At 38.1% G+C, this 12,754-nt stretch overlaps 1 protein-coding gene across 12 annotated transcripts in view; it reads left to right on the forward strand.

The window, feature by feature from the left end:
- The window catches only part of MYT1L (myelin transcription factor 1 like), a 485,235-nt gene extending 480,589 nt beyond the window's left edge, over positions 1 to 4,646 (forward strand). For all 12 annotated transcript variants that reach the window (XM_019537449.1, XM_019537454.1, XM_019537450.1 and 9 more), the window contains 2 exons: positions 1,392 to 1,535; positions 1,858 to 4,646. In XM_019537449.1, coding sequence (XP_019392994.1) covers positions 1,392 to 1,535; positions 1,858 to 1,998 — 285 coding nt within the window. In that variant the 3' untranslated portion in view covers positions 1,999 to 4,646. The remainder of the gene's footprint in view (positions 1 to 1,391; positions 1,536 to 1,857) is intronic.
- The last annotated feature ends 8,108 nt before the right edge of the window (positions 4,647 to 12,754 follow it).

Consider the following 12,754-nt stretch of genomic DNA (forward strand, 5'->3'; position numbering starts at 1 on the left):
ACCCTCCCCTCCCTATCGGAGGGGCAGGTAAGTGTGGGGTGTGTGCATGACATGGGGGTTTAAAGGGCCCTAAATTGAAGCAGTGGGTTTTTATCATCTGCAACTTCATTAAAATCAATTTAGAACCCCTGTTTTGTCTACACACACCCCAAGATAGCAGCCTGAGGGGAGAGTGGGGTTTGACCCTGGGAGATTCTGGGGTCAGACCCCCCCCCCACACACACACGCACACAAAAAAGTGGGGTATTGCATGAAGGGATAGCATATGCCACCCAAAGCTGGAGCCTGGCTGGCCAGAGCCACACTCTGGCTGCCAACCAGGCTCCAAATGGCAGGATCACCACTGCTGCAGCCTCAGGAGCCCCCCAGGACTCCAAGCAAGGCTGCTGGGCATGTGGCACAGGCATTCCCCAGGGACAAGTAGCAGCCACACAAGGAGTACCACTGCTTTTTGTCTCTGGGGAAACAAAAGGCCCCACTTGTGTGGACGTGGCCCATGAGTTTAGGCACCTCTGAAGTCAGACCGCCACTATACAAAGTTTGCAATTTTTGACTTAGCCACCTAAAATCCCACTAAGTCTGTGCAAGTCCTTCTTTGGATATGCTCCTGAGTGCCTGAACAGCTTGGAAGACCCTTAGTAAATAGCTCTGACCCTTAGTAAATATGCAACAGGCCAGACATCAACAAATAACATAATGCTAATAAACAAGATTTTATTTAGGTCTCTTTATTCCACACAAACATTCACACCTCTTATAGCACAATACAAAAGAGAAAAAAGTCTTCAGATCCTCCTTCTACATTATTTTGTTATATACATTTTATTATACAAAAAATGTGTAAATCTTCCAGTAGCTGTGTATAAGAGAACATGTATTATGCTATTATAAGTTGAATTTAAATTTCATTGCAAAGAGCTCACTTCTACCAGAAAAGAGTTGTGCACTCTTAAGTATATGAAAAAAATATGATAAATGTATAATTCATTGATACTGGCCCTGAACCTACAACCACCATGGATGGATTCTTACATCAGTAGAGGGCCCCATGGACTCAACATGGGTGTAAGAGTCTGCTCATATGGACCCGCTTGTTGGATCAAGGCCTATAGTGTCTCTAGATGCGAAAAGGATATTTATTAAGTGTTAAGATGATATAAAGCCAATGCAATCAAATCTATATTAAATCAGTATTACCACAATAGAAAGACATGCCGTTAAAGTAAATCCTACAATTATCCCTAAATAATAGCTATTTTTACATGAAACCTTTTTTAGATGAACAAAATGGTCTTTTTTGCTCTGATAGTTCTGTTATTACTCACTCAAAAAGCGCATGCTTTATAACGGCTTGCCTTATATTACATTGTACACAAATTTGTCCATTTTAGATTACCACAATGGAGAGCAACCTGAAGACGATAGAAGAGGAGAACAAAGTAATTGAACAGCAAAATGAGTCTCTTCTTCATGAATTGGCCAATTTAAGCCAGTCTTTAATTCATAGTCTAGCTAATATCCAGCTGCCACATATGGTAAGTGATTGAGAGCACAAGTTAAGGAATTTGGCGATCTTCAGTTCACTTCATACAGTAGATGTCTTTTTTATGTTTATGGTTCCTCAACCAGTTGGATATTTGTGGTAACAACACTGAAACCATAAAGATAAATCTAACGGCTAACAAAGACATGGCGGGCCTGTTCCAATGTATCCTGTAAAATTAAGTAAGAGCTAAATAGGCATTTTAAATATTATAAAAAATGGTGGCAATATGCCTTGATTATATGTTATGCTTAAATGAATATACGAATACAAAGATAAAAGTTGTATATGAACTACTATTTAATATCTCGTAGGAACCAATCAATGAACAAAATTTTGATGCTTACGTGACCACTTTGACGGACATGTATACAAATCAAGATCGTTATCAGAGTCCAGAAAATAAAGCCCTACTGGAAAATATAAAGCAGGCTGTGAGAGGAATTCAGGTCTGAACAGCTGCTATAGTGGTGAAAGTCTTGCTTAAAAAAAAGGATGCCTCTTGTTTTTTGCTGCTGTAATTTACCAGAAAGTGTTATATATTTATTTCTGTTTGAAACAGTGTTATGCTTACAAGACTTCATAATGATTTTATGTCTTGCTTTAAAGATAGTAACTGCAGAATAGTTTTTTGAATACATTCACATTTTGTACGTTTTCATATAAGCTGACATAGTGTGATATGCCATGTAATGTTTATAGCTGCTAATGTATGCACATTTTTGGGGTATATATATTTCTGAAGAGGTAAGCTGATCAAAATAAATAGAGTGTAAATTCTTTTTAATGCTTTAGTGATTAAATGTTTTAGTATTTTGAACTGAAATGGACAAAAAAAACCAGCTTTGAATGACAATGTTGCGGTCTGCAGCCACTTTTTAAACACTATCATTTTGCCTCATGTTGGAGGATTTTATGGGATTTAAGAAATACATTTTGTGTGCATATTGTTTCATAGCAAGAATTGGTTGCAAAAATGCTTTATTTTTGAACAATGCTTGAAAATATTATGTGACTTTCGTTTTCGGAGGTTGGTGTGTGGTGGGGGCAATAAAATGAGGTTTTTTGAATTCCAAGAAAATGGCATGGATTAGATGTAAGATACAAAATGGGTAATTTATTGTAAGACAACATCAAGCCATGGAAACTTGACAGAAGATTCAAAGCAGCTTAAACAGCACTTTTTAATTAACTTCTAAGCATTACATGGTATGAATATGAGAACTTCCATTATGAAAGGAACTATATCAGAGGTGGACAACGTGAAGATTTCAGCTTTTATTTTCAAATAAACTTTGGAGCCACCATTCTCTTATCTCTCCTGGACTGCTTAATTCCCCTCTGAACTATCTGTTATAGCAATGTAGTTCATCTTTCAGAAATTCTGTACTTTCAATTTAAGATGGAGGACAATATTTAAAAATATTGTCTTTTTTACATTTTTAATTTTGGGATAAACACAAATGATTTGTGTCTAATACAGTTACTGAACTGGATTCATTGCTTGCTTTAGTAGGAATGCAGTTCAGTAAAGATGTTTTTTCTTTTGCTTTGCCAAGCATTTGGTCCCATTTTTAGTACTTTAACATTTATATTTTAACTTTTGTTGGAGAACAATCATTACTGCAGCATTCACATATGCTTTGTATTTGTTCTATTCCTTATTGCAAAAATGAATGCAATCAAATTTTTAATGTAACTAAATATACTTCAGCACTTTTTTTGCTTTAAACTGGATCATTTTAAGAGAAAACTTATTTGTACCTTCAATATTTGATTGTTTTCTTCAAAACAACTGCACTATATGTATGCATAAGACCACTTTTTCTTACTACATTTTTTCCTTCTTAAGTAGTAATTTTGATGATGTGTTGTGTTTTACAGATGTTGAATTTATTTAAATTTGATAGCATATCTTTTCCTTCCATGTCTTGATGTTATGCAGAAAGTACAAAAGTACTTTAAAATTTTGTTATGAAAAAGATGGGTTTTGTAAAAAATAAAATATTTTTAGCAGAACAGGACTTACAGGGTCATTGTCCCCACAATGTGCCAGTTGACTATTTGCACTTACCTTGCCCTATATATCCATACGGAGGTGTGCAATTTCTTGTGTCATTAGCCTTGTGACACTAAACCTGAACAAATTATAGTGGAAGCCATTATGGCCAATCCAGTAATATTGCTAAGGGAGACTACAGGGATCTCACAACAAATATTCTGATACAATACTCAACCTCGGTATATATATATATGTATAAATATATGTATATCCCAGCGGCACTTTATACTATTCACTGTACAAAAGCTTACAGTTTTCCACGAGGACTTTAATAACTAGCTGGGAAAAGATTATGTAATTACTTTGGGGCTCTGCAGTATCTTATCTGTACAGTGCCCTTTTTCTGTTGTGCTATTAGTTGTAGCTGCCATGCTCAGAATTGCCTTTTTGAGAGCTGAAGCAAGGTGCTTGTTGTTCACCTTCTGCCATATATATTGTACTTTTGCCCTAGCCTCCTTTTAGGGCTTTCATTGTTCATAATGGCATATGCATTTTTCCACTGCATTGTGTCTGCAGCTTCTTTGCCAATATAGTAATGCTTTCAGTAGAGTAATAGGTAGTATCAGTTTTGGATTCTTATTGTTATCACCTATGTACAATGGAAAGGGATTTTAAGCACAAATCTGCTGCTCATCTAATGTTGGTACATAATATCAAATCAAAAGTTATCTGTGACTATTATATAGGGATCACAAAAGTGTCACATATTAGAATGCTGACCTTTCATATGAAATTATTGTGAGTCATCAGAGTTTATTTATTATAACTTATTGTTCATATTCATTTCTAAGTTACTTTAAGTAATCATTTATTAAGACAGAATTTTGTATAAACTATTTATTGTGCTCTCTGTGGAACTGAAGTTTGATTTATTTTTGTACTACACGGCATGGATTTGTTGACATTTTAATTTTGCTATAAATGTGTGGAATCACAAGTTGCTGTGATACTTCATTTTTAAATTGTGAACTTTGTACAAATTTTGTCATGCTGGATGTTAACACATCTTACTCTAAATAAATAAAAAAATGTGTTGCCACATTTGTAGTACAGTCATTCTATGATCTGTGCCAACATTTTATCTTTACTTAATGAATTGGTGTTCATAGCAAATAAATATCCAGTTCCTGATTTCAGTGGTATGCTTTGGTCCATCATTCTTGTTGCAGGATTTTCAGTTGCACCATTGAATTTTCTGGTTTCATGCCACCAGATACATGTGTAGGAGCAGCCAAATGATTATATTCTTATCTTTTTAAAAAAATTCCTACCAAAAGGTGTGTGACATGGGAGCAAATGAGTGATACTTACCACTATGGATAACTTGACTGCAATATTGTCAGCAAGATTTTTAAAATTAAATACATTGCTAATTAGCTTCATAGGCCCCACAAATGAGTTAAGTACCTGAAAAATAATCATCAGCCACAGGTGCCATAACCTTCAGATTCATTTAACTTCCACTGACCATGTTGTTTTTAGAATTGGTCAACTCAACAGGGAAGCTATGATATAATATTAGTGAACATGAATGCTTTTGGTCATTGTTGTCTGAGGTAGAAACAATACCTTATGATGCCTGTGGTCATCAACTAGCATCCTATGACTGCTGCAGACAAATAAATTAGGGTCAGCCCTGCAAATGAGTTAATAGCCAGTCTACATATTATTTTCACTGCTGAACAACCTCATTAAAAACATTTTTACTGGTATATAAACAAAATTAATTATGCAATTAATTGACTTATAAGTGTAATGTTGACTTTAGCATATGCTGGATTCCTGCACTAGAATCTGTGTTTTACATTACCTAGAGAATCAGCAAGTAACACTGCTTCATATTATCCCTCCAGGCCATTCTTCTTAATTACACTCATTAGACATCATTCTGACTGACCAGGGCAGAAGCAGTACCCTATACCCCAAGACAAACAAATATATACCCTAGAAGCAGTAACATATACCCTAGATTCTCTTTCTTGCCCTTGCAACTGCTGGTCAACTGACTGCTGAGAAATGATAGAGGATGTAGAGGGCTCAGGACAAATCTACATATTGGAGAGTAAGAGAAAGTTTATGGTAGGAAATGCAAAGTTTGTAATCAACCCATAATATCATATCAGAGCAACAAAGAAGGAAAGAGATTCCTGGTTCATTTTATTCAAGTGTTTATGGTGTCCCTGAATCCATTGGGATTTTTTTGTGGTGAACATATCTTATAATATTACAGGAAGAGTCACAGAGAGTCTTTCAGCACAGGACTTAATAGTTTCCAAAATGCAAGGTTAGGAAAGACCCGAAGAAAAAAAGATGAGAAGCAAAAATAAAGTGTACATGTGAACAAAAGAGCATGCATTTCTGAAACTAGCTGTGTTATATTTCATGGCCTTTAGCTATTAGGAAAACCACTTGTCTTTTAAACAATTATTTGACTAACTATGGCTCCATCCCACATATCTGGAAGATTTTATAAGAAAGCTGATACTAAAGAAAAGACGACTTCAGTGTCACAGAATAGAGTGAGGAGCCAGTAGAAGAAATAGGGTATATAATATCTTGTGTCTACACACTTTGCAATAATTTTCAAATACATCCAATCTACACTGGATCTCACAATGAGTTTGAGGCCTATAACATACATCCTAATACAAAATAGATTTTTTCATGTTAAAATGTTATATAATTATAATAGAGAAATGTCCTTAAAGCTTGTTCTACCTTCTAATTTATCTCAACTTATTAACTGAATTCATCTGTATAAAACTCTCATAGTTTTCAGAATATTTAAAGCATTTCTTCAGCAAGCTTATACGGGTTGGCAGGTGAATTTTTGCTTTTCTATTTTAGGGCTTGTGTAGCTATGGCCTTTTGAATATGAGAAATCTCTTTAAAATATCAATGCAGTGTTAGCTATGTCCCTGAAATACATTGCAAGCCCTCATTACAAGAAAAAAAAAGCTAAAAACTGCTAATAAAATTAATTCCAAAAAAAAAGCTTGGCAGGTTGGAGCTAATACTTTTTATAGCCTGTGAATGGACAGAGTATGGGTTTGCAGGTGCATGGAAAAATAGTCAGTTCGAATTTTAGGGCCTGACTACGTTGCCGCTGTGCTAAGTTCAAGACCACCAATGAGAAGCACATGCCTCCCACATACATTTGCTCAGCATGCCAGCAGGGGAAATTAGGCAGCATAGCTGGCTTTGTGTCACCATGAACACATGGCCCTGAGCATTATTCTTTGGCTGTCTCAGGCTTGCTTTTTAGTTCAATGTCTAAGCTCATTATATTGCCTAATTTCTGTGGTTTGGCATTCACTGAGCGGGGGGGGGAAGGGATCTACTAGCAGCAGTCTCAGGGTCACCTTGGAGCCAGGTAGATATTGCCATAGAGTCTTAGTATCCTCATGAGTAAATACTGATAGCCCCAACTTTTTCTTAAATTTCTATAAGAACCAGTTAATGCTATCAAATGCCTTTGTCTTCTATCATGTACATGGTAGTATCCTATTCTTATATGTTCCCTACATCTTAATATCCAGATGACCTGTGATAGCTGTGAAGTAAGCCAGAGATTAATCACTTGGACATGTGGCAAATATTCCTCTCTGAGAACAAAGTTCCCTACTCCTTGCATTAATTGGGCAATGAGAGTTATTAAAAAGAAGCTCAGACCACAGGCTGTGAAAAGGGTCTGGCAAGCTGTAGGTTGGCCAACTATCTTTCCAGTTTGTTTGCATGTCTATCAAACAACTGTGAACCATTGAAACACTTAACACAAAATGAAGCAGTATAAGACTGCTCATAGACCCAAGATCAAGCATTGGAAACAGTGAAGAAAACCCAGTAATGTAACTGAGGGAGGATGACTGGGACAGCACCACTAGGCACTGCCTTTGGGGTGGAAGGGTATGTAAAAATAGCCTCTGCCACAGCCAGCAACTGGTTGCATCGCCCCCAGCAGCACAGCAGTCAGTATTTCCCTGTATGCTGCTGCTGCCCAGGGCATAGAGCTGCCCTGTTATCCCTCTGAGAAAATCACTAACAAAGCACCAGTCCCAAAGTAGTAAAATCATCCCAAACAGGCAGGGGTCCAGAGCAATCCCTCAGAAGGACTGAATCAAAAGAAGAAACCCTGACTCTAGGCCAGAAACCCAGAGCATTTTGCTAGCAAAACCCCACAGACAGAAAAGAAATATGCTCAGCCAGAAAAAGTAGCTACTGGAGCAGTTTGGAGTGGAATAATTCCGTCAGCTCACCTTTGGGCTGATCACAAATGGTTAAAAAGATTTGTACAAAAACTGTTACGGAGTGAACGTAAGCCATTAAAGCACATTCCTACAGCTGTAGTGCTATGACAGGAAAATAAGGAAGGTCACTACTGGTGACAAATCTACTAAGCAGGTTTTACCTTTCAGAGTTCAACATACCTGGTTCCATGGAACAGGTGGTAGTCTAACCTCAGGCTACAGTAAATGTCCTTCTCTGCTGGAAGATACTGGGAAATCCAGCTGGAAACTGAAAAGGCTAAGGGACTACAGGCAGCAAAGCAGCTCATATTGCCAGGCTGGCCAGATCACAGAAATGCCAAAAGGGGCCTACTTACCTCCCTCCTGCCAGATGAGGACAGGGGTGAAAACTGGTCAGATTTGGAAGGAGAGAAGGTAAACTGGAAAGAGAATTCGCAACCATCATTCCTTTTCCCTACCATGTGATCCAGATCCATGCCCAGATAGTCCCATGTCACCTGTGACCAAAGGAAATGCCTGTGCTACTAGTGAGGAGTAGGCCCCTAGAAAAGCCCTTAGGAAAGTATTGATGCTATCTGCTTTCTCTCCTCTCGTTAATAACAAACCCTTTACTACAAGCCTTTTGTGGCATAGACATTTCAAAGTCAGAGGTCTTCCTCAGCCAAACAGTCTATTCTTCCTCTCTCATCAGTCCTGCCTTGAACCTTGCCTGTGGGCTGTGATATGTTGATGTAGACGCGAAGAACTGTCACTATGGACTGAAAAACATGAGATCGACTCCACTCTGGACCTATGCCAAAAGTTACCTCTGTATTCAGGCTTGGAAATCAAAGCCAGCCAGATGTTAGCTAGCCGTATCATTCCCTTGTGTATCACTGGCTGCAGAAACTGGCATACTTTAACTGGCCCTCATTCACCCAGAACTACAGACTTTAAGCAGTGATAATTTTGGAACTGAGGAAAGTGGGCAAAAGAACTACTTTTATTTTGGCTTTTTTTTTTATTCTATGACATACTGAAATCATGATTGATGAGAGAGAATTCATTCAATCCTTACAGCAGAAGTTAGCATACAGGGTTATATACTTAGAAAATGGAAGCTACTACCATACCAAAGAGAATATGATGTGGAGTAAGTCTATATTACTTTGCCAACACACTTATGAGCACTGCTGCAAAGCATAGCCCTCCCCCCAGTTGATGGTCCATGCATCACACCCTAAACCCAGAAAAGCAGCAATTAAGTCACCCTAAGGGAACACCCTCTCCTGTCCATTGCTGCTCTCATTACACTTATCCCAGGGCATTCATAAGTAGATGACTCCAGCCACCATTATGAGAAAGAGGACTGCTAGATTAGCAGGCACAGAATACATTGTAAACATAAAGTAAAACTATACATGTATTAGTATTAGCAAATTCAACAGAAAGTAACTTTAGATTCACATGTGCAGATTCAACACATTCATACAACTCCCAGCTCTGAAGATGCTTAAGAGCAACAGGGGTGGGGGGGGCACACTGCCTCATTTCCAGGTCTGGTACATGTGAGATGGTGTGGGTGGGCAGGGATGTGCTCTCCAGCAGAACTTACACTCTGGTTGCAAAAAAAAAATGCTTTCAGAACTCAGGATGAAGAGATAAAGAAATGTACTCAATTTTTCTTCCCTTTCTCTTTCCCAGTCCTCCCCTGCATCGTTTTCCCTCTTGATTTGGGGGGGGGGTGGTGCATGCACGTGCATGTGATAAAAATCCATGTGCTGGGAATAGTCAGTCAGTGTGTTGCTTTGGGAGGGCACAGGGGTCAGAGCAGCATGCAGGAAGGGGATGGGTCAGTACGGCTGGCAAGGAGAAAGTAGGAGTAGGAGTGGTATTATTCAGAGTGCCATGTGGGGGTTAGGGCAGTACTCAGGGAAGGACAGGTAGGCACTGCTCAATCCAGTGTCACCAAGACCTGGTGGCAGCAGGATTTGGTGACACTGGGCAACAGAGGTGGCTGTAGGGGTCTTAAATCCTCTTCTCAGCTGCTGCCAGCACTGACTTTTCACACAGCAACATCCCCCAGGGCTACAGGGAGTGTCACTAATGACACAAATGGTACTAACTTCTCCTTTACATATAATTAGTGACTTAAATAACATATTTGTAGTCCCTTCTTGATAATAATAGGGAAAAGGGCTTGAATAAGTTATTGAAGCTTTGAAACCTTCTAGAAGAGCACATTAGGGAGATACCAGCAGATGTAGTGAATTATAGAACATTTTAAAACCTTCTGTGTCTGGCTCTCGTAGTTCTTGGTTAAACCTTCATTCCTAAAACAAATCAGGCTACTGTAAGGTTTATTGGCTATCTGCTTCTATCTTTAGATTTAATTTACTCTTGTGATGTTCATTCCAAAGAATTCTATACATATACATAATTGTCACAGTGAAAGACATGGTCTCATACACCCCAATAACAGGGTCAGTGCTATTGCTCTGCCTGGAGGTATAGGCAACATTTACAAGTATGTCACACCTCTATGCTAATATTTAATTCATGACTGCCTAATTTTATTATTAAAAGACAGGTTTTAGGCCTGAGGTAATAGCAAGGAGCCAGCTCTTATATGAGTAACCTTTCACAGACAAGCCTACAAACTTCACTTCATAAATCTACTGGATACAAAAATCATGGACTAAATACAGACATTGGATTTATGGCCTGCCATCTGACAACCCCAGATGCATACTGGCTTCTGTTCTACCCAGGACAGCATACAATTCACCAGTAAACTAGCCTCTCTCTAAGCCTGAAGAAGGGCGTTTGTGCCCAAAAGCTCACAAAGAACATTTTTCTAACTATTTAGTTAGTCTAATAAAAGCTATCACATCTACCCAAAGAATCTTGCCTGCCTATGAATAATATGAGAAACTTATCATTAAATTAGATATTTGAGATAGTGGCAGATTAGAGTAATCTTTCTTGTACAGAACCCACAGTTCGAATGGAATATCTAGTAATAGTGAGTTCTCTTCTGAGCACATGAAGTACAGTGCCTACTCACCGGTTTGAGCAGATGAAATCTCTGTAACTCAGAAAATGAGGTGATAGTGATTTTGAATGGGTAAATGAATATGGATCCTATTGGGTACAGCTGCTAGACTACTAATCCATCAGATGTTGTACTGAAATAAAAGTAAAGTTACCCTTCTATAGCAAGGTCATGGTTATACAACAAAGGGGAGTGCTTTTAGCCCAGTATTTTACTGAAATAAAAAGGTTTCACTTTCAAGCTATAGTTGCTATTATACTGTTTGTTAGAGCAGTTTAGGTTTTTTTTTGTTACTTCATTTGTGTGACTAAGTCACCACAGGTAGAACCCTTAGCAATCTGTATTGGCTTTAGTAGTCTAATCTTAAAAGTAAATACTGTTAAAGAAAAAAATGCTTTCTATTCTAGTGGCCATCTAAAATGTTAAACTAGAAAAGGAATATTAAGCAAATATGAATGGAAAAATAAACTGCTGAGACTTGATCCAAGGGAAAATATCCGCAGTTTGGCAACCTGCTTAAACCTTAGGAAACCGCGGCTCCTTGATCTACAGCCAGCCTCTGTACTTAGGAGAAGAGTTGGCCTACCACGGGAAGTGAAAATAAAGAACCCTCTGAAAAAGAATTTCCCACAGGTAAAAGCCCTCAAAGAGGTGAGCTATTGGTTTTTCTGCACACCAATTTCTCTTAGCATCACCAACTCAATCATAGAGCAAATCTCTTACTTTGGAAACAACCAGTGTATTATTTATAGCACAGTGGGTATGTCTACATGAGACACTATTGCACAGTGGTTACTGCTAATTTATTTAATACTTGTATATGCAAGTACTAAATACTCAGTAATAAGAGTTACTGTACAGTAGCACTGGCAATTGCTTTTTAAGTGACACTACCACACAGTAGTGTAATACTACTGTGCAGTACAGTGTCAGCATGGTTTTTTTTGCCATGCAACACTACTGCACAGTATATCCTGCTACTGTGCAGTCATCGGCTGGTGTAGACATGCCCAGTAGCACCTAGCAGCCTCACCCAAGAGTGGGGCCATTGTGAGACACACACAGAAACAGCGTAAGACACAGACCTGCTCTGAGGACTGTACAGACAAGGCAGACAAATATAATATGATTGCTTCTATCTTTTAGATGGGAAATGGATGCAGTCAGATTCAATGATTTACCCAAGATCACACAAAATATCTGGGACAGAACAGCTCTGTTGTAAAAACTTAACCATTAGGTTTTCTGTTGTATTGTATATTGTACTCTGAACAAATAAATAAACTCTTATAAAAATGTAATTTATAGTAAAACACTGAAAACTATTAAAATGTGAAACCTATTCAAAATATACTTTTAAGTACTCTTAGTATTTAGGCTGAAGAGCTTTTCAATACAGAAATATTTCTGTTAAAAGTAGAAATTGATAAAATCCTGGGAGCCAAAATTGTTCATACCTTAAAATCAGATAGACAGTATGACATACTCTAAGAGTTGTCCAGCTGGACTGTGTGTAAACCCCTCTCAGCTTCCCTCATAGTTATGCAGCCAAGAGGTGTGTTTTAACCCAGTTTGGCAAATTTGGATTTGAGTTAAATACCAGTGAAGACACTGTAGCTTAGGTTTAAAGTCAGGTTAGTGCCTAGAATTCCATCAGTTACTGGGACAGTTGGGGCCTAATAAATATTTTTACTAATCTAACCGGGATATAAACAGGATGTGGCTTCATTCTGTGCCTATTGGAGCCAAAGGTAAAGTCGACTGAGGTCAACGGTGCAGTATTGAGTATTGCCATAATAGCCAAGACTTGCTATTTGCCTGATAAAAACATACAAAGCACAGAGTGTGAATGTACTGAAGTGCGAAGA

The sequence above is a fragment of the Crocodylus porosus genome, unplaced genomic scaffold, assembly GCF_001723895.1.
Source record: "Crocodylus porosus isolate Cpor-Errol unplaced genomic scaffold, CroPor_comp1, whole genome shotgun sequence".
In the NCBI taxonomy this organism is placed as follows: domain Eukaryota; kingdom Metazoa; phylum Chordata; order Crocodylia; family Crocodylidae; genus Crocodylus; species Crocodylus porosus.